Source organism: Embiotoca jacksoni, unplaced genomic scaffold (genome assembly GCF_022577435.1).
Source record: "Embiotoca jacksoni isolate LCO1_2020_lvr unplaced genomic scaffold, fEmbJac1.0.p SCAF_17, whole genome shotgun sequence".
Taxonomy (NCBI): Eukaryota; Metazoa; Chordata; class Actinopteri; family Embiotocidae; genus Embiotoca; species Embiotoca jacksoni.
In genome coordinates, this window is record NW_027185307.1 from 3930908 (window position 1) to 3958485 (window position 27578).

The window sequence follows — 27578 nt, forward strand, 5'->3', positions numbered from 1 at the left end:
AACGGTGTGAGTCGGAGACCGAAATGCCAGGAGGCAGTAAATCGAAGGGGGTCGAGAGAAAACAGAAGTTGTGACGAGAGCGCTATCCCAGTCGGCTAACAAGCTAATGGTTAGCATATCAGCAATTCACCACATAACCCTGAGCAGCCTGTCACTGCATCAATCCTCCGCAACCAGATATTTTATAAAGGGATACAGATTAATGTGTGGCATCACCAGGTTATAAAACACTGTATGTGCCCAGGCTGAACAGATCTGATGAGTGAGTGCACTGATCAAAAGCAAAGAAACACACACCAGGAGATTCTGAGAAAAAGCACGGGCAGGTGCTGCAGGGACACAGGTGGCGGCAACCTGAAGCAGCTTGTTACACAAATCACATCATACAGTCTGACAGTAAACAGCATATGCAAAAACATGGTTTCCCATTCTGTCTCTTGCAAGTGTGCATCCTCTTACACACACACACACACACACACACACACACACACACACACACACACACACACACACACACACACACACACACACTGCAGCTGTATGCACTGACCTGGTGACATTTGAGATACACAGCCAGACATTCTTAAAGAGTTCAGGGAATGTGTTCATATACTTTAAAGAAAGAATCTGGACTAAAAAGGAGATGTCTGGCTCATACAGACTTGACGGTGTTTGCGCTCCGACTCGCATTTATCCCCAAATAGAAGCCAAACCCAGTGAAATATTGGGAGCCTATGAAAGAACCATGCTGTCCCAGATATGAATTGTTTGATTCCCTCGCTCTAGTTAAGCTCACTTGCAGGCACACTCGTACTGTAGTGCGGCGCAGTGCAGCAGACTGGTGCTTGGCCAACGACAGTGTCTCCCCATATGCACATGAGGCGGAACATGGCTGCAGGCTTCCCCTGTCCTCAAAATCCGCCCTCTCCCTGTCGCTCATTAACATTTCAAGAGGAAAATATGATTGGAGAGGCAAAGCGTGGCACAGTAAGCCCTTCAGGTGCTCACACAGAAGGCATGGAAATTGCAGAGTCGTTGCTTGAACAATTCACTGAGTTTGTAAAACCATAAAAACTGATGTCAAACACACGACTTTGGCAAAAGAAATTTAAATCATTTGTCGATTGCAGCTGTTTTTTTTACACAATTAAACCATTTTGTGCACCAGTCTGGTGAAGTGTCCTTTATTCTGCAGCCTTGAAGCCTCTTTGTCTGCAGTACGCAGGCAGCAGCAGCAGCAGTGTCTATTGGACCAGTTATTCTCCAACAAGCTTCCAATCTTTATCAGAACCGGGATGTCTCTCCACAGACACAAACTGACATTTTAGCTTAGCAATATCAGCTCAAAACCAAAAGGTTAATTGCTCATGCCTCTGTCAGGTTGTGAGCCTCACTGCATCCTCTGATCCGTGAAATGAAAGTAGCTGTCGTCATCGCGACGACTGCAAAGATGCTGACTCACTTTCATCTCAGGGTTTCTCAGATTTCTTTTGTTTTTTGCTTTCACTCACAAACCTGGGCTGTGTTTTGCTGACGTGTGTGTGTGTGTGTGTGTGTGTGTGTGTGTGTGTGTGTGTGTGTGTGTGTGTGTGTGTGTGTGTGTGTGTGTGTGTGGAGAGCTGTTTGTATGAGAAGTCGATATTGGAATTCAATTAACATTTTCTTCTTCCTGCACTCAGTATTCCAGCTTTTCTCCAAAGATGAATATCGGGTCTTTTCTAACACAATGCCACTCTGAACTGCAGTGCAAGGCTGGAACTGGTTGCTAAGGGGAGGTTTGGAGCAGTGTGTGTGCGCGTGTATATCTTTTTCTGCATTCATGTGTATGTATATGTCCATGTGTACATGTCTACGGCATGTCAGTCTCCGCCTGTGAAGAAAGACGGGGGGGTTTCGTCTTGTGAAATGCCACAAATGTGATGATGGGGGGAGTGGGCGAATGAGATCTGACTGATGCCCGGCAATGCAGAAATGTAGGTTAATCTGGTCATATGGACGCAAACATCATCAGGAGCATCATACCTCCTGGAGCAGAGTGAGAGGAGGTGATTGCAGGCGGGGCGAGGGAGGGGGATGTTGACTGAGCCTGGGAGATGACAGAGAAAAAAAGAAAAGCAAGAATGGCTATAGAGGTTTGGTGCATGATTATCAGAAGATGCAGCAGAGGAAAAGGGCAGGGAGTGTTTGGTGTGTGTGTGTGTGTGTGTGTGTGTGTGTGTGTGTGTGTGTGTGTGTATATGTGTGCGCATGTGTGCGTAGAAAAAAATTGGGCCAGAGAAGGAAAACAGAAGCGAGAGATGAAGGCAGTGAGGGGGAGAGGTCAGAGGAGAAAGATGAGAGAGCTTGGGACAAAAGAACAGAAGGAGTGGATTGATGCATTGGCTCTGAGGTGGTGTGCTTCTATTGCCCCCCCCCCCCCCCCTATCTCGCACCACCCCCCCACACACACATCCCCCCTCTTCCTCCTCCAACCCTCGCGGCTCAGCTTCAAATGCTCCTCTGCGTGACCTCCTGATTGGCTGCACGTCGCTATGGCCACAGATGCTGCTCCCGCCATCACCATGCCACCTCTTTCCCGCCGCCCCACCACACTTCTTTTAACCCGTTTTCATCTAATTCAATTACACAATCACAGTATGTAACTCAGTTATGGGGGAAATGCACACATGCTCTGAGGTGTGATACTCGCCATCTGTGAGAGAAGACGGAGACCTTTTAAACTAAATGCAGCATCATTATTTCAGCATTACTGCTGTGACCAGGGAGTCATAAATTGTAGCTTGTGCTTTATTATTGTTTGTGTCTGCAGCCTTTCATTTGAAAGGTCACCACCTTTAGATTAGATCTGTCTGAGAGTCTGACTGATGCCAACACATGTATGACGCTGTTTAATACATTCATACATACACTAAGGAAGTTTCAGAGTGCTGTATCAACTGAATTTCATAGTATCACAAGTTATTATAATTAATATATACAGTGGTGTGAAAAACTGTTTGCCCCCCTTCCTGATTTTTTTTTTTTTTTTTGCATGTTTGTCACACTTAAATGTTTCAGATCATCAAACAAATTTAAATATTAGTCAAAGATAACACAATAAACACAAAATACAATTTTTAAATGAAGATTTTTATTATTAAGGGAGAATAAAAATCCAAACCCACATGGCCCTGTGTGAAAAAGTGTTTGCCCCCTAAACCTAATAACTGGTTGGGCCACCCTTAGCAGCAACAACTGCAATCAAGCGTTTGCGATAACTTGCAATGAGTCTTTTACAGCTGTGGAGGAATGTTGGCCCACTCATCTTTGCAGAGTTGTTGTAATTCAGCCACATTGGAGGGTTTTCCAGCACCAACCGCTTTTTTAAGGTCATGCCACAGCATCTCAATAGGATTCAGGTCAGGACTTTGACTAGGCCACTCCAAAGTCTTCATTTTGTTTTTCTTCATCCATTCAGAGGTGGATTTGCTGGTGTGTTTTGGATCATTGTCCTGCTGCAGAACCCAAGTTGGCTTCAGCTTGAGGTCACGAACAGATGGCTGGACATTCTCCTTCAGGATTTTTTGGTAGACAGTAGAATTCATGATTCCATTTATCACAGCAAGTCTTCCAGGTCCTGAAGCAGCAAAACAGCCCCAGACCATCACACTACCACCACCATATTTTACTGTTGGTATGATGTTCTTTTTCTGAAATGCGGTGTTACTTTTACACCAGATGTAATGGGACACACACCTTCCAAAAAGTTCAACTTTTGTCTCGTCAGTCCACAGAGTATTTTCCCAAAAGTCTTGGGGATCAATCATCAAGATGTTTTCTGGCAAAAATGAGACAAGTCTTAATGTTCTTTTTGCTCAGCGGTGGTTTTGGTCTTGGAATTCTGCCATGCAGCCATTTTTGCCGATTCTCTTTCTTATGGTGGAGTCACGAACACTGACCTTAACTGAGGCAAGTGAGGCCTGCAGTTCTTTGGATGTTGTCGTGGGGTCTTTTGTGACCTCTCGGATGAGTCGTCGCTGCGCTCTTGGGGTAATTTTGGTCGGCTGGCCACTCCTGGAAAGGTTCACCACTGTTCCATGTTTTCTCCATTTGTGGATAATAGCTCTCACTGTGGTTCGCTGGAGTCCCAAATATTTAGAAATGGCTTTATAACCTTTTCCAGACCAATAGATCTCAATTACTTTCTTTCTCATTTGTTCCTGGATTTCTTTGGATCTCGGCATGATGTCTAGCTTTTGAGGATCTTTTGGTCTACTTCACTTTGTCAGGCAGGTCCTATTTAAGTGATTTCTTGATTGAGAACAGGTGTGTCAGTAATCAGGCCTGGGTGTGGCTAGAGAAATTGAACTCGGGTGTGATAAACCAGTTAAGTTATGTTTTAACAGGAGGGGGCAAACACTTTTTCACACAGGGCCATGTGGGTTTGGATTTTTGTTCTCCCTTAATAATAAAAACCTTCATTTAAAAACTGCATTTTGTGTTTACTTATGTTATCTTTGACTAATATTTAAATTTGTTTGATGATCTGAAACATTTCAGTGTGACAGACATGCAAAAAAATTGGAAGTCAGGAAGGGGGCAAACACTTTTTCACACCACTGTATTACATTATCAATGTATTGTATCTGTGGTGGACAGAATATCAGAAACACCTCTCAGTACAATACATTTCAGGTCAGCAAGAACATAACAGCAGCCTGCATACAGTTGAATCAACACCTAATTTATCTACAAGTAAAGTAACCAGCTGAGGAATATCGAGGCCTATTGTGTTCATAATCTTTTGGCAAATCTTAAAAGGGTTCCTTAATTATTTTTGTTGCAGTTTATTTAAGATCTGTCTTTGCCATGACTCCTTATCTGCAGTAAACTAATATGGGCTGATATACAGGCCTGCCTGGTCAAGCTCTTCTAAATGAAGCTTCACCAGTCTTTGTTTCTAAAGATCCAAAAGCTTAAAAATGGAGTGCTGTCAATGTTGTCTGTGCTGCGCCAATGAAAAAAGAAAATCTCACAATCAGGCCAACTTGGTAAATCTCTGGCCGACCCAGTACAGGTGTATCAGTTGAGAAGAATCGAGTTTGAACTTTTCGTCAAACTGTCTTCTTTCATTGTCACACAGCTGCTACTGTTTCTTTTCATTTGCACAACAGCAAAACCTTGAATGTCTTTTAAGGGGACTGTTCAACAGTGGGCAATGTTATTGTCTGTGCAGTTCAACTGTTTGTACAGTTCATCACATACAGACTTTAATAAAGATGTTCCAAAGTCAGAGCTCTTTGGAGAGAGAAGTGGGAGACTACAGGATGCAGCCAGGAGGATGCTGTGACAGCAGGCTTTTCACCTCCAGTCATGCCTATTTAAAACTGTGCATGCATACTGTCCCCTTCAGAGGTTTGGCAGTCTCAGGGCGGCACGGTGGTGCAGTGGTTAGCACTGTCACCTCACAGCAAAAAAAGGTTCCGGGTTCGAATTCGGTCCTGGGCCTTTCTGTGCGGAGTTTGCATGTTCTCCCTGTGCTTGCGTGGGTTCTCTCCGGGTTCTCCGGCTTCCTCCCATCATCCAAAAACATGCACCTCAGGTCAGGTTACCTGGCGCCGCGCTAGTGGCAGCCTGCTGCAGCATCTCCCCCCTGAGAGCCCCCCTGCTGTAGTGAAGAAATTTCCCCTCGGGGATTAATAAAGTGTATAAAATCTAAAAAAAAAATCTAAATCATATTATACAAGCAATATATCTTTGGGCTAAGAAGTTTAATAATTGATACACAGTACAGGTACCCAGGTTTGCCATTCTTTGACACAGTTAAAGCAAATGTAAGTAATCTAATGTGCTCTACCCTCTTTGTTTAATGTCAGCCGCAGACTCTGAATCAGCCGCAGATTCTGAATCAATTGGGGCCCAGTGACGGAGCTCTGACCAAGATTTACAACATAAAAAAGGAGTGTGTGAGCAGCTCCTATGTAAAGTCTGGAGTATGGCTACTCACTGCTGAACAGATTCCAATGATTGAAATGCTGCAGTGGGTTGCCATGAGCGCGCTGATAGAAGCCCCTCCCCCTCACGCTACTCTCCTCATGGCCAGATACATTTGATGGAGACTCCCACCCACTCGCCAGGCGCCCCTGCTCCCTACCCTCCCTCTTTAACCCGAGAGAGACACCTTGTGGAGTCAGTATGCAACTGCAACCCTGCATCCACGCTGCCCTCACCCTGACCTGCACTTTTTTGCACACAGAATTATTTATGGTTTAATTTGCAGCGCACCGCTAGGCACATTTTCTAGCAATTGTACAAGCACAGTGGGATAGAAGGCTGCAACTGAGGGGAGGGAGAGGAGAGGGGAAACATGGAGTAGTATTCCCAACACGGTGATAAATTCAGGGGCTACAGTGAGCTGCAACAAAACCAATTCTCATCAGTTCTTTTGTTTTGTCTGTATGCGTCTGTTCCCCGCCCTTCACATCCTCCATTAGACCTCTTGAGTTGAATTAATGCCACATTTCCATGCTGGGTGTGCCTACACACTAGCCAGCCCACATAATGCATCCTAATGCACTTTGTGGGGATCTTACAGTACACTGTACTGGCCTGTAGTCTGAGACTCATTTATCACAGCGGTGCAGACAGACTGCTGCTGCTGTGAAGAAGACCACTCTGTATTCAACAGCACATCTCTCCCTCGCTCCTCATTCCCGCCCTCTATCTCTCCCTCCTTCCATCCATCCCTCATTCACACTGCTCGCCCCCAGAGCTGTACTAGCGATCCACTCCTGCCCCCCTCAGGTCCTCTCTATTTTTAATTACCTGTCAGAGACCCCAGGTCTTGATCCCCTGTCTCCCGGCTCTCTGCCACATCTCATTCATTTCATCTGGGAATCTGCCTATGAGAATACAGTATGAACAGTGAACAGAGATTTACAGTCAGGCGGCCAAGGAGACTACTTGCTGTGAATTGTGGGAGGAAGTCATGTTCATGGACCACAGCTGTGAATGACGAATAACTGAATGAAGTTCTTCATGGTTGCTGCCTGCTAATATTATACAGTAAATTATTACTGGCAAATTTTTTCTAATCAGATATAAATGCATCCGCGGGTATTGATAATGAACAAGAAGTTACACTGCAGAATTATAGAACACCAGATATACAACACTGAAATAATATTACGCTATAAAGTCAGCAAATACTTTATAATATTACTAAAAACAGAGACATGGAACAACATTCTAGTTTGTTTGAAGTCATGTGTCAGGCTCTCTCTATCAATCAACTCTTCTGTTAATGTGGGCGGTAAAACAAAAACAATGTGCTGAAAAACGCTAAAACTCTCCAGAGCCGAGGAATCTGGTGATAATTCTCTGAAGGTTCATCACTAGTGACGCCTCATACTTTACATGTATTCATTTCATCCATTATTGATATGAAAATATTGATCACTGCTATCTTTGTTTTCTGTCTCACTTAAAATTTAACAGTGCATTTCCTGTTGTAGTGTTATGTTTATAGAACATAGTATATTTTTCAACGGTCCAATTTTTTGTTCACCATTTTTGATATTTACATTTAAAGGATTCCTATTTAAAATGTTGATAATGTCTGTATGTTAATGATGTTCTGAAAAAATAAAGGCACAAAAGTCATCATCAGATTTTTGTATTCTTAAATTTGTTATCAATATCAGTAAATCACTCCACTGACATTTACTTGTTTGAGCATTGATATGGCTTCATGATTACATAATATATATTACTCATGAACTCTTACTATTGTTGAAAATATAATCCTTAATGATAACGGATAGAAACAATAGAGGCCAAAATTCAAAGACAAGAATCCAAAGTGCTGTCATGTTGAAAGATCTTCAGTACATGTTGCAAAAGATTTAGGGAAATGTTGAAGTTGGTGATTGTATTTAGATAACTGACACTGGTATCCTCCTTTTTAGAGCACAATTCTGCAGATGAATGATGTTAAACTGAGTAGTTTTATTTTACTTCGCACTATATCCCTTTCCGTCTTTCTCACTTTAGTTTTTTCTTCCATCCTATTCTTAATACTAATCTCTTTTATTGACCTTCAAACTGGGCCACTTTTTTTGAATACATTGTTGGCAAATCGGTCAAATAGCACTCGTTTGTTGAGGTGAAAGATGAGCTCAGTACAAAGTTGCACAGTAGTAGTGATCAGTGGTGTTCTCTTTCCTCGACACGCTGAGTCCGTCTGCTCTGGTCGGGTTAAATATAGAACCTGGCCTCCGGTGAAACAGTCCGAATTGCCAGTCTTGTCTGTCGACATGTCTGTCAGCGCCCACTTTGACTCAAACACAGACACACTCTGATAGGGGAAGCTCTGACTTTTTCAGTACCGTTTCCTGTTGTGTCAGATGTGTTTGTGTACTCTGTGTGTGTACTCTGTGTGTGTGTGTGTGTGTGTGTGTGTGTGTGTGTGTGTGTGTGTGTGTGTGTGAATGAGTGTGAGAGAGAGAGCGAGTTGGAAAGATTCTGTTCCCCTTTTTGCGTCTGTCATGGTCAGGTCTCAAATTTCCTCCTACCTTCAACTGGAGCGTTACCGAGTCAGTGGAACAGAGAGAAAGAAGGAGTTTGTGCGTTGAGGGGGAGGTGAAACCGCCCTGCATCGCCATGCGTCGTGCATTCAGTGTGTTCAGAGGTTACAGGAGAGCCGGGGAGGATGACAACGAGGTGTTTGAGTGCACCCCCAGAAACAAGGTGACAGAAATTAGCCACGATGGACGTGAAAAATATGTGCACTCTTGCTAGCCTTTAAAAGATGATATTCTCAACGCGTTTGACTTCTTTGCATAGTAGATTGATATAGAACAGGGGCTCTGCTGCCAGCACAGATGGATTTCATGTCCCATAACAATTGATTGTCCTTTTTCCCTCAAACTGCCCATTTATAGTTAGAGAACTGGCAGCCACCGCCTGCTTTGTTATCCTTAAACTGTTAAATTGGATTCCAGGTAGCATTAATGACGTCCTAACAAAAGTTTGCCCAGTTTACTCTAAAATGAGCAGATAACCATGTGACTGCAGCCTGCGAGTGGAACTCTTTATGTTGAGTTCAATTAAACATTGAGGAAAGTGCCTCCTCTGTGTCCTGCTGCTCCAGGCTGTGTTAGCTTCTGTCTCAGCAGATGGTGCACGTTGCATGAGGCTCTTTATTCTGATTCCAAACAGTCCGTCTTTGTACAAGAGGGCAAACACTGTCTTCTGACATCACTTCTATTCAGAGTTTTTGCTGAGTTTCAAGGTAGCTGGTTGTGATTTTTCATTTTTTATTTTTATAGAAATGCTGCAGCTCAGCTAATGGATTGACCAGATCATTGCTTTTGGTTGGTTTCAGTTGTCAATATTGTTTGAGATGACGTAGTTTGTCCACCAGAGAGCACAGATAGATTTTAACAGATCTGTGACCAAATTGAAAGGATTCTTAAAAAAGAAAAAAAAAGTGATTATTTATTTGCTTACATTAGAGAACATCTTGTTTCTGCATTCTGTTTCTTTTATCTTCCTTAGAATTAAATATAAATGTTGTCACGCAGGTGCATGTCATGCTACAATGTTAGCTTGCTAACATGATGGTCCAAAAACGAGATGTTTCGCAGGTATCATGTTCTTCATCTTATTGCATGTTAGCAATTGTTAGGATGCTGCTGTACAAAACTAAGCATCGCTGTGGTTGATGGCAATGTCTGTGGTTTTGCAGATATTTTTATTTAATTAGTCAACTTTAACGCAGGCGAAATCTGTTGAGGTCTGTAACCCCGCGGGGTGATTTTTATCTATTTAGAAATTATACATTAATTCACCAAAAGCTCAGATGTCCCAGTTTTTTTTCCCTGCACTTAAACGCAGCATGTATTGGCAGTTCTGTGCATGGTGTGACATGATCTGTCCGTATGAGGCGATCTGTGCACACGCATTCAACAAAATACCAAAGAAACTTCTAGACATTTGTTCACCCAGGAAGCTGCTTAAAAGCCAAAATGATCAGCCCTGTGAAGTTCAATTTAAAAATCTGTATCTAAAATATTCATATTTATTCAGTTTGTGATGTAGGCATTTGTAAATGTGTTCAAAATGTTTATTTTTTGTTTGTGCATTGGAAGTCTCATTTGTGAAAACCCCAAATTATTGTTAAATTGATTGTTCTATGCTTGTTTTCAGATATCTCGTGCAGATTATGTAATACACATTTGTGACCATTTTGAGTCTCAATTTCTCTCCATAATTTTGTGGGTTCATCTGTACAGAATCAACATATATAAATGTACATTATATTCAAATTTTTTAAATTGAATGTTGGTGCAACACAAAATAGCTAAAGTCCCTCCTGAAGCACAGTTTGAAGTGTGCAGTGAAAGCAGCATGAATAATATGAGATTGAATGATTGTGACATGTGTGGTGTGAATGTCAACACTGGAACTGTGTTCCTTTCCACTGTAATAAGCCGTGTTCACACTCTGCTCTGTCCAAAATGATTGTTACATTCCTTTCTGAAGTGTTTTTGGTTAAAGCATGTTAATTACTTCTCCACAAGATGCAGTCGGGTTTGTCCGAGCCGAGTGGAATCTAAATGAATTTGACCCCGGCCTCGCTCTCGAGCCACACTCAATCATCTGCATTTCGACTACATCATTACTGCATTATTCCCTAAAAACCCAATTAAAACTGCAGCACACTGGCTCCGTTCTGGTTGTGACAGATGAGTCTGAACCCGAGTTCAGCCAAACCATCATCTCTCTGCGGTTTGCCTCGTTGCTTGAGTCACTTGCTGTGCGCTGTGGCTAACTGAAACCAGCAGGACACCGCTAAAGGCTTTGCTCTGCTCCAGTATGTGTGCAGGATATTAAATAATAATTTACGTGAAAAATATTCCTGTTATTCCAAGACCAGCAGGAAGTCCCATCTGTGTCCTGAAAACGATTCAAATCCTCCTAACTGAAGTGTGTTCCCCCCCCCCCCATATTCTTCACCTGTAACAAACAGAGGGGAGAGGTGCAGTGCTGGCACGGCCTCCCATATCTCATTGTCTCTGTGTGCTTCTGGATCTTCTCTAGAGGCTGGCAATCGGTCTCACAAACTCAGCTTCGCTCCAAAAACCCCAAAATATTTTTCAGAGATTGCAGAACGTTAAATGCTCTGAGCTGTAGCCATGGAAACGTAGATTTCTGCTTATTGTGGAGTGACCTTCGGATGCTGCCAAGTTTTAAAAGACTACCTTAAAAACTGTCTTTGATGTGTGTCACCGCAGGGCCGTGGAGTTTTTTTTCGAGTCTGCTTGTTGTTACTGAGAAAAGAAAATTGAACTGAACCACTCACATATTTTCACAAGTTGCTCCCATGAAGCTACAATATGTAGTGGCGGTCTCAGTGCAAAGCATGCTGTATGATAATTAGTAACCTTCTTTTTTAGTGGTTAAATTCATGTTTCTTTTCCTCAAGCATCTTGTCAACACTTCACACCAGCTGTTCGTGCCAATGTCAGGCTGTATCTCAACTCTTCTTCTTTTTCCGCTTGCTTTCACTGTGCAACATGCATATTTTCACCAGTTTCCCTATTTTTTTTATATTTTTTCATTTGAACCACCTTTTGTACAACAAAAGGTGCAATCTTAAGCAATATTTATGGTGGCATGATTACTAAGAAGATGCTTATTCTGTCACAGAAAAGAGATGGACTTTAGAAGTTTATTCGTGATCAACAAGGCGTTCTATATTTAAAGGACTTGCGGGGACCTCTGGAAATTGCCTCAGATCTGCTTTTGCTGTTACTGTGAACAAACTCCTGCAGAATCTCAGCAGTCAAGTCATGAAAACACACCATTCGATTTATTAGATCTTTAATGTTGTATTTTTCATCCTATATATAATTCATTAGAATATCAGCATCACTTCATCTTCATAGGATTTTGTCTCTGTTCTCTGACCTGACAGATAAATGATTCCATAACGTTGAGGACCCAGTTAAAATCGGACCGATATGGTCTGCGAGCCACATGCGGCGCCTGATGTGCTCAGCAGCTGCATCCTGCCATGCAGACCGTCAAAGGCACTCGCTGCCTTCCTCTGCCCTCTCCATGCCTCACTTTCATTCTTCATGATCAAGCAGCTGGGTCACTGTGCAGCAGTTTTTTCTGTCTGTGCAGCTAAATACAGTTTTCACGCTTGTAATATCGCCTCGGCTGCAACAAACAGCTCAGCTGATCACATTCCACAGTTCAGTCCAAGATGTGACGGCTGCTGGTTTTAATGTTGGACTGAACATTCCAACAGATGCTTAGATCTCAGCAGACACCGCAGTGTTTTTTTTTTTTTTTGTAATGGCTCCTTCCGGTTATTATGGAATTCCAGGAATATCAAAGAATTTTCAGAAGAAAGTCAGGACACTAATCATGTCTCCAGAGACGTCAAGGCAAGTCAGAAAAACAGGGAAAAAAGGCGATAGTTCAGTAGATTAGTGTTTTTGTTGACCAACATGCATGAGATGGAAACTTTTTCTACAGAATAATAATGTGCAGAAAAGTATGCTTGGGGTAAATTAGAAATTGTTCTATTTGTGTTTTACTTTTAAAATATATATATATTTATAATGAATACATTTTCAGTTAAGTTGATGTTTCACTGCATTGACATCAGTATTGACAATATCCTGCCTTCGTTACATATCTTCATAGTATCCAAAGCATTTGATAATCACATTTTAGGGATAATTGAAAAAACATGAAAAGAATATCGGTCGATGTATTAATCATGCCATTTTTTTTTACTCCATGACATCGGCATCAGCCCCAAAAATTGAGCATCGGTCGGGCTCTGATGTACAAATCTTACATAAGATCATGAATGAATACACCAGAGTTCCTTCTCTGACCTCCCTTTTCCTCTCTTCCTCCTCCAGACAACGTCACCTACAGGTCAGGGCCGGTCCGACTCACCGGTCTACACCAACCTCCAAGAGCTGAAGATCTCTCAGTCCAGCCTGCCACCCGTCCCTTCAGGCTCCCCGCTCCACGTCCTGGGTGACTGGGAGACCCACAAAGACCTGAGCGGCAGGCATTTCTACTACAACCGCGCCACCGGAGAGCGGACCTGGAAGCCACCGCGCACCAGGGACACCAGCAGCAGCACCAGCAGCCTCCGAGGAGACAGCCAGGGCACAGCAGAGAGTGAGGTACGGGAGGCTGAGAGTGTCCACACTAAGGCTCCACCACAGGGGGAAGAGATGCTAAAATTCATCCATTTCTCTATGGAGATTTGTATGTTATGAACAGAACTTATATAAGCACCATGTTGGCTTCTAAACATGAACAAAGTATAAACAAAACAACAACGACACCAGTATGCGTGATCACACAGTCGTAGAGGACATAAACAGTCTGTAAATGGACTCTGTGGCAGTTTTTGATTAATAGGCATGTTTTGGTGAAGGTGTGGTGAAGGTTGTGTTGTGGTTACTGAAGGGAGGGCAACAAGTGCCTCTGATATGGGGAAGTCACTGTTTTCTGTCAGGTTGTCAATTCCTGTCTAACTATCCAACACTGCCCCCACGTGGCTCTTTGATTTACTGCAGTATCAATTTAGAAAGCAAGTATTGCTGATGATATTAAATATTATTGGATTATGATCAGAGCAAATTAGTCAAGTCACAGAAGATTAATCAACATACATTTTTACATTTAAATCCTTGTTCAAGCTAATATTGATGCAAATGTAAAACATTGACTGGTTCCAGCTTCTCAGATGTTAGAATGCTGTTTTTCTTTCTTTGTGTATTTTTGAAAACTGAATATTTTTGTAATTTTGTTGTTATTGAATTTGCTGGTTGGGCAAAAATGGCTTAGGGAAATTATCAGAGGCATTTCTACAACATTTTTTTTTTTTTACATTTTAAAGACCAAATTTATAAAAACAAATGCACAGCATTTCTGTATGAAATCTATTACGCTATTTCCAACTATTCATCCAATAATTTGTGAATTGTATTTTGCTAACCATAACATGGATGTCCTCAAGTAAACTATAAGTAGGTTATATTGCTATCCTGACTGCTAACACAAACTTTTATGTTTTTGTTGTTAGGGGTGGGGGGGTTGTATCAGGGTTGTAGGGTGTCCCCATATATTTTTTGTTGTGTATATTCTGCTGATGTTTCACTTAAAGCTTGTGTGACTGAGCCTCCTGTCCTCCTCTGCCTTTAGCCGCTGTCCTCGGAGGAAAACTGCCACAGCACCCACTCCAGTCAGTCGGACAGCCAGTACGGATCGTCCCCTAGAGGCTGGTCGGAGGAGCTGGATGAACATGGACACACCCTCTACGTGTCTGAGCACACACAGGAGAAGGTGATATTGGATTTAAATTGTACTAGTTTAGATTTAACTCTGTCCTAATGTTACCCCGAATGACACTCCTTTGTTTTATTTTTTTAAATTATTCTTTGATGCTTACCAGTGTTTGTGTTTGCAGTGGATAAAGCATGTAGATGAACAAGGCCGACCCTACTACTACAGCGCTGATGGATCCAGGTCAGAGTGGGAACTACCCAAGGTAAGATTACCTCTATGAACATTATCTGTCCGTGTGCTTTTGTCTTCTGTCATGCCCCATTTAAAGTTGCCTTTGTCTGGAGAAAATGGAAATTCTTCTCTCATTACGTAACCCAACACCACTGCACTGTAACACATTTTAATTTGCCGCCTCCTCCTCCCACTTGCGTGTGGTCTTAGGACTGTTCCTGTAATTGTAAGTAGGTGAGGAGCTCACAGAGGAGCCAGGTTTCTGTTGAACTCTGGGTGATGGACTATTAGTGGCTGTTTACGCCTTAATCTGGAGGCTTTGTAGCAGATCAGAATAGACCTCATCCATTGTCAGAGTGAATGTGGTGCAGACACGGATACCTTCTGTGGACTTCAGCTGAGACTGTAGAAAACGATGTGTGGTGTGTAACGGAAGCCCCATCTGTCCAATGGTGCTGTGGACAGTAAAAGGAGAGGTAGGGGGAGAGGGTGGATGATGAAAGTCTGTTAAAATAACTTCTATAATGTAAACTCGAGCTCTCTTCTCGGTCTGTGCAGTACAACATCTCTCCTCAGTCCGGTGAGGTTCCGAAGAGTCGCAGTCTGGAGAGGAAGCAGCAGGATCCCATCGTTCTCACCAAGTGGAGGCACAGCACCTATGTCCTCGACCTCAACGACAAGGTAGGATGGAGTCCACCACAGACGTCTTCTCAAAGAGTTCTAATCTGAGAATGAATGTGAGATTACATTTTGATAGGGTAATGGAAGCAGGCTCTGCTGTTGTTGCTGTTTTTTCATGTCGTGGCTTATCAGCATTTAAAAGTAACTTTAATCCTCTAGTACGAATGACGCTTTCAACCTGAGAGAAGAAGGCGACCAGTGGCTTCATCTGTTTCTTTTATTTGGGAATCTTGACGAAGGGTAGTGGATTTTTAAACTAAAAAGAAGCCTTATCACGTGTTATTAAAGAGCAGATTGTTGTGAATGTTGTTATCACGCAGTAAAAAAACACTTTAACGGAGCACCGGGGTGGCCGTAGTAAAAAATTATAAATATAAAGCAACAGTAAGCATTCAAGATACTTTTGTGTGCACACAAAAGACAATTTATTTTTGATTTGTTATTTTCCACATTTGGATTAATCCGTTCCCACATTTTGATTTATTTGTTCCCATGTGTTAATTTATTTGTGTTCCAAGATAAATATATACACAAGAGCCAAAGTACTGACCCAAAGATGAAGCTACATTATTACATCTCAATTTCACCTAAATGAAAAATAACATGTGGATTGTTAATTCATTGTGCAAATATTATAGTTTAATCAATGAGGTTTTGTACAGTAACACACATCTTATCTGTCAAAATAAATGTTCCTGTTTCGAAGGAAGACCCAAACACTTTGTATTTCAGAATTTGATACCTTAAAATCATGATCACTGTGATCATTTTAATACATCGCTCGCCTCAGTTACTACTTGACTAAAACTGTACATTAAACTGAAGACAGACTTGTAAACTATATTTTGTTCCTATAATCCACTTTTTTTTGCAAATGTTTGCCTACCATTGGATAATATTGTGAAGGATTTCCTCTCCTTAAAGGGATAATAATAATAATAATAATAATAATAATAATAATAATAATAATAATAATGGTCATAATAATCGCGCTTTTTATGACACAAAGGCATTAAGGTACTTCTACTACCAGGCTGAACATGACATCTACCAAAATATGACCCCTCATGAAGCACAGATGATGCCCTAACAACATGTATTTGATTTAGTGTATTCTTCAGATCATTCCTATTAAACTTGATGCATATTGGGGGGTTTCATTATTTCCAAATACACCACAAATTAAGAATCTGTAAATACAGCAATTTTTACAAATAAAAATGTAATTTGTTTCCCCCTATAGCTTCTGCTAGGAAAGAGTAAAAGAGAAACTTCTTCACATTCACCAACGTTATTTCTGCTTTAAGTTTCATGTATGATGCATGTTATCTGATTGGGTCCCTGTTTATCGTGTAAATGTGTCATGTGTAATCTTTTGTGGTGGGAAAGGTGGGCAACACCAGATACTTGTCACACCTCAATACCTTTACAGCTCCAGCACTACTTTTAACTATAATACCTCTGTTAATGTTTTGTGCCATCATCAGCTGCTTCTACTTTCTTTGCACATTCAATTTGTCGGTTTGTAGGGTGACTGAGATTTTTTGCCTCCAGTTTGGGCCAAGCCCCAGAAACTCTGGTTCCTCCACCTTCCATAATGCAACAAACCCTCCCCACCACGCAGATCCCACCAGGTGTCACGAAAGAAAATCTTCTAATTTCAGCTTTCAAATCTCAAATTATTTGTATAAATAATTATACATTTACACACTTTATCATGCTCTGCAGTCAGTCAATCAAAAACATGTCACCTCAAAAACTTCACTGTTTTATTTGATCCAGGGTGTTTGTAGATAAGGTTGCTTGTTACTGTCTTTGTTTTACCCTGTTAAAGTGGTAGATGCAGTTTATTTAATAAAGAAAGTAAATGTCATTAAGCTCTGCAAAATACATTATGGAAGGATTGGGAAATCCAAAACCGACATCACTTGGTAAATGGTTGATAACTTACAGAACAATAGTCGGATTTTCTGCTTTATAAGATGGAGAATGGTGCTGTACACGAGAGGCTAACTGTGTGGCGGTTTTGTTGCAGTTCTCCTTCAAACTCTGGCAAACCGCCTCTGAGCCGCGCAAGAAGAAATTCCGTCTCTCTCAATATCATGATAAAGTTGGTACCGCTCTTAGCCTCTCCTCTAATCAGCAGCTGTTCCGTTGTGATTCACTGTCAGCGTTGTCCTATAAACATCTGCACAGGATTCAGTTCAGCCCAGTGTTCTCCCAATCGCACAAGTCTGATTTGTTTCTCTTGTGGCTCGTAGTTACAGCTGGATGTTCACAGGAGAGAAGCAGCATCTTGGACTAAATCTCTTTGAATTAACACAATTTTCTCAGAAGCCCAAAAGCATGTTGTTTGTATCTTAAATTCTAACTCGCCTCTTCCTTAATCTTGATCTTTTGATGACCTGAATTAACAACAACGCAATACTGTGATTCCCCACCAGGTTCCTCATCCATTTTCTTCTCCTCACTAACCTCTGACTGTCTTCATGTAGTTAGCCAGTAGTTATTAGCGACTCATGTTGTGCCTCTTGTTGGTAGGAGTGTGCTCCGGCGCCCAAGCAGAGCTCTCCAGACTCTGACTCCTGCCCCTCATCTCCTAAGCACCCCTTGACCGTTAGTATCCCAGCTTGCACTGCACACTAGCATCGCACTCATCACCCTCCTGCTTTCACTGCATCCAAATACAACACTTGGCATTTCTCATCTTCTAAACACTCCATTTGGTTTCTCTCATCAATTGCATGCCACATCGTACATCTAACTGCATCGAACCTAACACCACACAGGAGCTTTCTATCTGCTAGCAGAAACACAGCAGTGTTACAGTGCCATCTGCTGGTGATAATTGGACAGAACATCAAGCAACACGGCAGCTTTTAGCCTCCAACACTGTCCCATTTGCTTCAGTGTGTGTATATGTGTGACTGGGATCTGTGTGTGTGTGTATATATATGTGTGTGTGTGTGTGTGTGTGTGTGTGCGTGTGTGTGTGTGTGTGTGTGTGTGTGTGTGTATTATTATGCGCATGTTCTAGCAGGTTTTTATCTTCCTGTGTCTCTCTGTCCTCAGCCTTCAGAGAAATGTGGAGTTCTCAATGTCACCAAAATCACAGAGAATGGAAAGAAAGTCAGGTGGGAATTTATTTACTTTTTTTTAAAAACCCGATGTACCTTGTAGAACAGTGGTTTTTAAATGGTCTCCCATCAGGACGCTCATTTTTACTTGGTCATTACGTCATTTTAAATTTTTGAGTCTCTCAAATTGATTTCCCGAAATAGTGCAACAAAACACAAGTTCTGTTAAAAACAGGAAATAAACACACAAAAAAGTGGAACTCGTGTTAAAAAATCTTATGAAAAAAGGCAGACTTATGAAATAAGCTAACTACATTTTTTTTTACTCATGTGAATACAAAACCATTATTATGGAGTGTTCTGTGAATTCACTGTCGTTCTTCTGTTTTTTCCTGACTTACAGGAAGAACTGGACCTCCTCGTGGACTGTGCTGCAGGGTTCCTCCCTGCTCTTTGCGAAGGGTCAGGGGGGCAGCACCACCTGGGTACGTATCCCATCAGCCCCAAGAGGCTCCTGCCTTTGCATAGTTTATTTAGCCTTCCATTCATCTCTGATATTTCCCTCTTCTTTATTTCTGCATAGTCACCTGTCTCCATGCCACCTGTGCTGTGAAGTTTGTCATCCTGTTTATTGCTCTCTCCTCTCCTCTCCTCTCCTCTCCTCTCCTCTCCTCTCCTCTCCTCTCCTCTCCTCTCCTCTCCTCTCCTCTCCTCTCCTCTCCCCCTCCCCCTCCCTGAAGTCCTACTACCGCAGTGGCTCTATCCCAGAACTGCTCCTCACTCTTCTTAGCAGCTGGAAGCGCTCAGTCAAGCCCCGTCCTGCTGTCTCCTATGTGAACTGTCGGCCTGTGCAGGCTGCTGCTGTATGTCCCCTCTCTCTGCATGTGTTGTTACTCCTGCCCGTCCTCCGTTCTTTCATTTACCCTGCTCTGACTGTGTTTCAGAAGCTTGATTCACTCAACTCTTGTTTATTCTGAAAAGCCAGATAAACAAAGCCTTCAAAGCTTTTTAAACTTTGGCAAATACAATATTTTACTTGAATTTTCAGGAAAGCATGAAACATAACAAGTAAATGCTTTCTTCAAACCAGTGTCTTATTTTTAAGACTGGCAGTTTTCATCCCTATGATGTGCATTCTTGTTGAACTTCTTGACATTAAACCTGAACATCCTAACTGGTGCAAACAACACTGGACCTCATGTAAGAAACACTGTGTGATTTAAGAGAGCTTTTTTTTTTTCTCAGTTTCTCATTTTTAGAAGTATCTCTTAGGTACAAATAAAATTAATAAGTGTACACAGTCCTCCTGTTTCCACAGATGTAATACATTTGTTTGACCTCAGACTTGAAATGTTAAATATGTTACAGGAGTCACCTAAAACGAAGAGAAAAAAAATTATTGCATGAGGCCCACAGTGTTTTCTCAGTGTTACCAAGTTACATGATACAATATGGTTCAACTACAACACTGACAAAATTTATATAAAAGAACCCTAGAATATTTTTTTATTCCTCAAAAAAATCTAAGCCAAAACGTTGTGTTTATTTATATGCACATACTACTATGTATGTATTACTACTAATAATAATAATAATAACTAATTATGTTTTTGCCTTTCTTATAACACAATACTAAAAACGGTTTTTACTTCACATGATGCGTTCCTAAATGATTTCACAGTGTTTAAGAATGTGGCACCTGCTCCAACAGTCATTCCTGAGAGAAGGACGCAAATGTTATTAATATAACTGAGGTTTAAATTATGTTACTTTATTTATTATTGTAGGGGATGCGGTGTCTGTGCTTTTACACTCTGTGAAACATGGTGCAAATTTTTTTACCCCAAAAACAGTATCTTGGAATGAAAGTCTGTCTGATTTCTGTTTTTTGCCTCGACTACATCCATTCAATTCACTCACACATTATTGTCCTAAAATGTTGTAGCACATCCCTGTTTATATTCTGTTTGTGTCAGACATCAACTCTCACACTGCATCTCGACTGTTGATTCCAGAAGTTTGGCGGCAATCAGTCAAAGCCGGAGTTCACTGTTGATCTACGCGGGGGGGCAGTGGAGTGGGCCTCCAAGGACAAGTCGAGCAAGAAGCACGTCATCGAGGTATCGCTCACAGTTGACCGACCCGCTGTCAACTTCCAGCTTCTGCTCCTGAAGACCTTTGGTCACTTTGGTCCAAACGTCTCTGAGCAGCTTGTTTTTCAACTTTCGATGGTTTCTCTCCTCAGCTGAAGACCCGTCAGGGCACTGAGCTGCTCATCCAGTCGGAGATCGACAGCGTCATCAACGACTGGTACCGGGCCCTCATGGAGACCATCAACACACATGTGAGTGGGAATATTCACATTCGTACTCCTTTCATGTTTTTTTCCTTTTGATTTAGCTGCTTCTCATATCTGCAGCTTTTTCTCGACTTGGTGTCTCCAGAGCTGAAATCACAGTTAACACCTGTTTACACCAACTACAGTGAAAGAGGGAACACTCCTGAGTTTAAATTGACTGCTGCTGCAAACTTGGAATGGGATCTAAGAGCCAATTCATTTCAGCTAACAGTTCATGAATGCCTCTCCTTCTGTCCAGGCATGGGAGTCCGATGAGGCAATCGAGGACGATATGCCTGAATCTCCAGGAGCTGAGAAACAGGATAAGGAGAAGGACCACCGGGACTCCAAGAAGAACAGAGGTGAGATTGGACGAGGCTGCTACCGTCCCTGCATTGCCGTTTAAATGGGACATAAATCTGTTTGTATCAGTGTCTTAAAGAAAAGCGCTCAGCTCATCATGCCTGTCTCCCATCAGTGATGAAGACCTCTGTGAGCATGGACTCATCAGACCAGAAGAAAACCAGGTTGAAGCTCAAGAAGTTCCTGACACGTCGACCCACATATCAGGCTGTCCGTGACAAAGGATACATTAAAGGTAATCAGCCAGAACCCGGCCCGGTAGCTCAGGACCCGACATGAATACAGCGTGTCCTCATGACCTCCCACCGGACAGCTGAAAGTTAGACATGAACCTGTGTTTATCTCTTCACAGATCAGGTGTTCGGCTGTAGTCTGACCAGCCTGTGTCAGCGGGAGAACACATCAGTGCCCAACTTTGTCAAAATGTGTATCGAGCATGTGGAGAACACCGGTATGAGCAAGCACGCACCTGATTCTCAGTCCCTCTCAGATATGTTCCCCTTTCATTAGTCTGTGCAATGGGTCTGAATAAGCACCCTGCTCATTCACATAAAAGTGTTTTGCTGGTAATATTTCTGAATGAATGCAGTCACACTGACAGACGGGCTGGTTTTAACATATAGTGTGCCTACAAACTGCAACAGCCAAGGAAAAAAAATCCTGCTATATAATTCCTGACATTTAGAAGTGCAAGGTCTGACTGAAAAGAGAAACTGATGCTTCAATGCAGTGAAAAAACAAATACAAAAAGCCTAAAAATTAATCAAGATAATTAAGAAAAACGTACCACAAACATTGATCCCTTCGAAAGAAGTGGAGTTGAGAGATCCAATTATAATGGAGATATAATTGCACGAGTAGGCAATTGTATCACTATTTATAAGGCTGACATTGTGATGCTTCTGTATTCTGACAGCAGAAATAGAGCAGGTCATTGTCTTTCTGTGAATGATCTCAACTAGGAAGTGAAACATTCCCAAATGGGAATTTTACTACCTGAATGCATTAGTAGTTCACCACCACCACAAACCACATTCTCCAAAAGACAAACAGTTCAATGAACACCTTTTTAAAACAACAGGTGGAGCTGCTGAGTGTATTTCACTGAGGTCAGCACGAGTTGGTCAGTGATGGAAGATTGAATCCGCTGACTTCAGATTCAATGGTTTATTTTGAGCTTGATTGACATCAGTTCACATTAAATGTACAAAAACACTTGACATGTTAAACCCACAAAACACTTCCCTGGTGAGGTTAGGCTGTAGACTTCACTAGACTACAAATGAAAGCCAATGCAGAATTGCCTTAAAGGCTGGTTCCAAAAAACCTCTGGCTCCAATAGACTCTCATTCAGAAAGCATTAATTTCTCTAATAAAAATGCAGTTGTTATAAATCAATAAATGCTTTTCACAAGTAATTATGACGTGATAAATTCTCTCCTTGTAATCAGTGTTTTAGTCATCCTTCTGGAAGTTATTTAATAATGAATTCAATATTAGACCTCAAAGAGAGGTATGTTTAGTCTGGTTTGATTGACATGCCTGACTTGCAGTCCGGTTGCCGGTATCAGAGGGCGGACATAGTGTCCTCGGGTTCCCAGTCACATTGAGTCAGATCCACTCCTCGCTCCTCCCCACCTCGTCCAAATATGGTCACTTCAAATCAGCAAGTTGCAGCTTGGGTTGGACCTAAAATTCTCAGCTCCTGGTCCTCACCAGCTCTTCATCTGTTAGATAGGTCACTGATGTCAGCAGCAGTTCCCGACACACAAAGCTGACAGTTTGCTATTAGAAACTGTTCAGTGTCTATGGTGCTCCTCTGCATACTGTTTCCTGCATCACTATCCCTGGACAGACTTTATGGAAGGCAGGTCAGCCAGTTCAGCTTATCGAACTGCAGTGGAGCCCGTTAGCTGTTATCAGGAATCCACCACACGCTTTGGATGCGGCAACTTTTTCTATCAGACATTATTACAATCCCTCTTTGAAACATCATCAACACTGGTTGTATCCAGACTACTGTTTATGTTGAAGATGTGGGGGTGATGCAAGGTTGAAGAATTTTGATCAGGCCTTTGAAGATTCCATCTTTTTGAGATCAACTTAGTGTGTCAAGAAGCACAAACCCGGTCTCGTCATTTAGCCTCACTGCTTTTGTCTCTCCACCCTTCTTCTCATGTTTCCCCTGCAGGTCTCAGTATTGACGGTTTATACAGAGTGAGCGGGAACCTGGCAGTGATCCAGAAGCTGCGCTTTGCTGTGAATCACGGTACGGCTCCAAAGCCCCCTGAGCTGCACTTTTGTCTGACCACCAGTAACTCTCTCAGCCTCTATATGTGATTTGATGTGTCAGCTGTCTGGAAGTAGTTTTGTTTTATGAACACTTTGTTGTCTCTTTCTCCGTTACCCTGCGGTTGTTTGGTTTCCGTCCCTCTGTCAGACGAGACGGTGGATCTGAACGACAGTAAGTGGGAGGACATCCATGTCACCACGGGAGCTCTCAAGATGTTCTTCAGGGAGCTCCCCGAGCCTCTCTTCACATACGGATCCTTCAACGACTTTGTGAACGCCATCAGTGAGTAACTCATCCACTATGCCAAGCACCACTATTCACAAACACTATGACAAACTATGACACAACTAAAAACTCCACTGTCCGTTGAGGTAAAAATTATTTCTCCATTTTTGTCCCTGATGTGGCCACAAGATGGCGCACTGCACTTGTGTATTTACTGACTCTTGTTTCTCTGCTTCAGAGTGTTCTGACTACAAGCAGCGAGTGAATTCAATTAAAGACTTGATCAAGAAGTTGCCAAAACCCAACCACGACACAATGCAAGTCCTCTTCAAGCACCTGCGCAGGTGAGAACAGTGCAGTCTTCCTCTTTATGGACCGAATGAGGTTTTCAGACATTTTATATTCACGAACCTTTAAGGGAGAAAAACCTCTGACAGAGGGAAGGAAAATCTTCCTATTAACAGGGAGCAACCTCCGACAGAAACAGCCTCAGAGGTGGCGCTGCCATTCTCAGATTTTTTTTTTTCAGATATTTAATAAATTAAATATTAAAACAGGAACTTTTTTTTTTCTCTTTGACTGACCATATTTTGTGGCATATTTTGTCAAAAGAAAAAAAAAACATTTCTCAAACTAACATAGACAAACAATATATTGTTTTAATAGTAGAGCTGCTCTTTGCACAAATATTTAAAATATTCATTAGAACAGACACAAAATTAGCATACACCTGTAACATGAACCAACATATTTATCTGTATCTATTTTTATTTATAAAAAAAATAATAAAAATATATACACACACATATACTGATCATATGTAACATTAAAACCACTGATAGGTGAAACATTGGGAATATTACAGCAACCTTTCATGAGGATTAATATGTTCAGTTGTTGTTCAGTCTGATTGAGAGAGGTGTTTATCATTAATTTCCTAACCTTCCTAATATTCTGTCCAACCTATTTCTTCATGACTTGGGTTGACAAAATATTGTAATAACAATATGATAATAAGATAATAAATCAACTCCTATCTTAATGAGACTGAACAACAACTGAACACTATAATGCTCATGAAGGGAGCATTTATTGCCAGGTTGCTGTATTAAACTTTATGCTTCAACCCGTCAATGGTTTTGATGTTACGGCTGCTGACTGTATACTGTACATGTAAGTCATATCTATATATAGACAGATGGAGATGTAGAGATAGATATATGGTATAATTAAAATCTTTTTGTTGCTGCTCAGCTCACTCTGCAGCAGTCAGTCTGAAAGTTATTGAGGCCTTGATAATTGTGTAGCCTGCTGCTGGTATGAAAGTGGTCATCACTCAGAGAGAATATGTGACAACAATAAAATCTAAATGAATATAGGATGCCTCCTAGTTTAAACTCCGTGTCCACTTGTGGATTTTCTGGTTTCCTATTGCTCACATTTGAATTTATTGTGGATATGCCACCTCAACAACATGTTCACATTTAACCATACAGACACTTAAAGGAGTTTCATGCATGCGGATCAAACTGAGGTTGGACCTGTTTGACTGCCGCTGTTTACTTTTCCTCAGAGTGATCAGCCTTTGGCAAACACAAACTACAGCCAACGTGTATTCTTAGCCTGCAGGAGCCACTGGCAATATCATATGTTCACAATGACATTTGCCTAGGTTTCCAATTTGCATTTATATGGCACTGTGTTTGCTGTAATTCAGTACCTATGAAGTGGTGTTTCTTGAGGAAATTTATAGCGTGACATTCAGTGTATGGAGGTCTACGTATATCAGCAGGCGGATTTAATCTTCCTTTTTTTTCACCGCTCCATGAATATGTTATTGTTTTGTGCATCTGCATGCAAGGATGTAGATTCTATTTAAAAGGCTATTATGCTCTTGCCTGGAGCGTTCTGTGGTGTTACAGAGTGTGTGTCGTGAGCGCTCCATCTCGAGCCCTGAAGATGTGTGTGTGAAGACTATAATGTTTTTTCTAGATAGAAACCTTGAAGCTGCGATGAAACCAAACAACTGTCAGAAAATAACACAACCCCCCTCCCTTTACCCACCTACAGGGTGATAGACCACGGGGAGGCCAACCGCATGACCACCCAAAGCGTGGCAATTGTGTTCGGACCCACGCTGCTCCGGCCCGAGACAGAGACGGGCAACATCGCGGTCCACATGGTCTACCAGAACCAGATAGTGGAGCTCATACTGCTCGAGTATGAAAGTATTTTTGGTAGGTAGAGGTGCCCGCTTAGAAGAGGATGCCAGGCTTTTCAGACATGAAAATTTTCCCCCCTTTTCTTTGACTGATCTGAACATTGCTGTGGACCAAGCAGTTGGGAGAACAAATCAAAGTTGCATTCATTAACAGGACCGTGTGTGAGAGTGTTGCACTTGCACAAGTTGTGGAGATGAATTGAAGAAAAAAAATGAAAAAAACAAGGTGTATAGATATCACCTGCTTTTTCAGTTGCCATTCCTGCTGCGAATAGCGGGCCGGACGGGTTTTTTCAGAGTGGTGCCGTGGTGCTGTGTGGACGTCCGTGTGATTTGGTGGATTTGTGTATTCAGGTGTTTTCACATACACTGGATCCCTGTGGCCAGTAGTTCAAACGTCGAAGCGGAGCCGGTCGCACCTTTCGCCTCCTGCTGGAATCAGAGCGGACTTGCGGATGGCGACACGCATCGCTGCTGCTTCTGTGGCATTAAAAGGCCGAAACCGGCAGCCTCCTCACCTCACTGGAGGAGGAACGAGCTGAATCCAAAATGGATAATGTTTTCTGTGTTGTGGAGCTTTTGTCTGTGATGTGTGAGCCCTTTGTGCTTTTGGATCAGGTGGGAAAAAATAATCAGCGTTAACAGCGTCTTTTTGGCACTTGGATGAAGTCAAGTTACAAATTGTGTCCTCAACTTCCCATAATCCCACTTACCTTAGTGACACCATCACCCCCTCTCCTCACCCGCACTTGCCCTTTCCAACCAGTGTTAGCCATTAACCCCGTGACACAAGCGTCCCGTGACCCTGAACGATGGAGGACAAACCCCCCCGTCTGTGTGTGCGCGCGCGAGTGATTTAATGGAATAAAAACTGAGCAGAAGCATCCTCGTCTTGCCACTTTGTAGAAACTGTGCGTCGTGTTGTCTAATGTGCTTTGGTAACGTTTCTGTTAAGCTGCTGGGGCTCTTCGTCTGTGCTCCTTCATGAACTTCATTGTTGGTTTCTTCGGTGGCGGGAAACGTCACTGAGGTCCTGTTGTAACTGGAAAACAAAGTAGATTTCTGGGAACTGCAATATTACCATTTCACATGAACTGTTGGTCCTTCTCCTCACTAAAACTAATATTAAAGAGTATTGAGAGAAGGGAGTTGGTACAGAGAGTATTTCAGCGGTTGTTGTATGGGGGTGTATGTGTGTTCAAATGCAAAGAGCCTTTAAAAACAGAGCATATGTACAGTGACAGCAACTAGTTGTTAAGATGTGTTATAGTGACTGAGGTATGTATGCTTTGATGGTGAACCAGTGGAAGATTTTGTAAATTTGAATTAAAACATGAGAATACACAGATTGTGGAAGAAAAAAAACCCCACTTGATTGACTGTTACTTTTGTTTGCAGGTGTATCTGGAATGTTTGCGCATGGTCAGCTGCACATTTTGAATGTAATTTTCAGGCTAACTGCTGTTTGTGAAATTGCTATGTAATAAAAAAGACAAACTAAACATTGGTGCGTGTTCGCTGGCTGAATGTAATGTAAGTTTAGTGTTCGATGGAGACGATAAAGAAAGAAAAGGTGAGTCCGCTGTTTAACCTTCAATCAACTCTAAAGCTTCCCCTTTCCCTCAGCTTTAATTACATAATTGAATTAATCTACTCAACACTGATATCCTGCTTATTGAATTGAGTGATTAAGCTTTCACGTCTCAATCAATTATATTCCTACCTGTTAATTATGAAATGAACTGTGGTGTATTTCTGGAGATTTCTCGAATGCAGTGCAACCTCTGCTGCTCGACTTCCATTAATCTGATTTCTGCGTTCTTCGAAGGCCGTTTTGTCATT

The 27578-nt window shown here is 41.9% G+C and overlaps 1 protein-coding gene across 6 annotated transcripts in view; it reads left to right on the plus strand.

The window, feature by feature from the left end:
• arhgap12b (Rho GTPase activating protein 12b) overlaps window positions 1-27330 on the plus strand; it is a 68105-nt gene extending 40775 nt beyond the window's left edge. The window contains exons 1-18 of one of the 6 annotated variants that reach the window (XM_069151301.1): window positions 8559-8727; window positions 12924-13196; window positions 14224-14364; window positions 14489-14569; window positions 15097-15219; window positions 17761-17835; window positions 18292-18353; window positions 18700-18781; window positions 19037-19159; window positions 20312-20416; window positions 20542-20640; window positions 20894-20996; window positions 21113-21232; window positions 21350-21448; window positions 23189-23266; window positions 23438-23572; window positions 23754-23859; window positions 25586-27328. In XM_069151301.1, coding sequence (XP_069007402.1) covers window positions 8641-8727; window positions 12924-13196; window positions 14224-14364; window positions 14489-14569; window positions 15097-15219; window positions 17761-17835; window positions 18292-18353; window positions 18700-18781; window positions 19037-19159; window positions 20312-20416; window positions 20542-20640; window positions 20894-20996; window positions 21113-21232; window positions 21350-21448; window positions 23189-23266; window positions 23438-23572; window positions 23754-23859; window positions 25586-25760 — 2067 coding nt within the window. In that variant the 5' untranslated portion in view covers window positions 8559-8640 and the 3' untranslated portion in view covers window positions 25761-27328. Of the gene's footprint in view, window positions 1-8558; window positions 8728-12923; window positions 13197-14223; window positions 14365-14488; window positions 14570-15096; window positions 15220-17760; window positions 17836-18291; window positions 18354-18699; window positions 18782-19036; window positions 19160-20311; window positions 20417-20541; window positions 20641-20893; window positions 20997-21112; window positions 21233-21349; window positions 21449-23188; window positions 23267-23437; window positions 23573-23753; window positions 23860-25585 lie in introns of those variants that run through there. The other 5 variants (XM_069151296.1, XM_069151297.1, XM_069151299.1 and 2 more) reach the window with 5 other exon arrangements.
• Window positions 27331-27578: the final 248 nt, after the last annotated feature.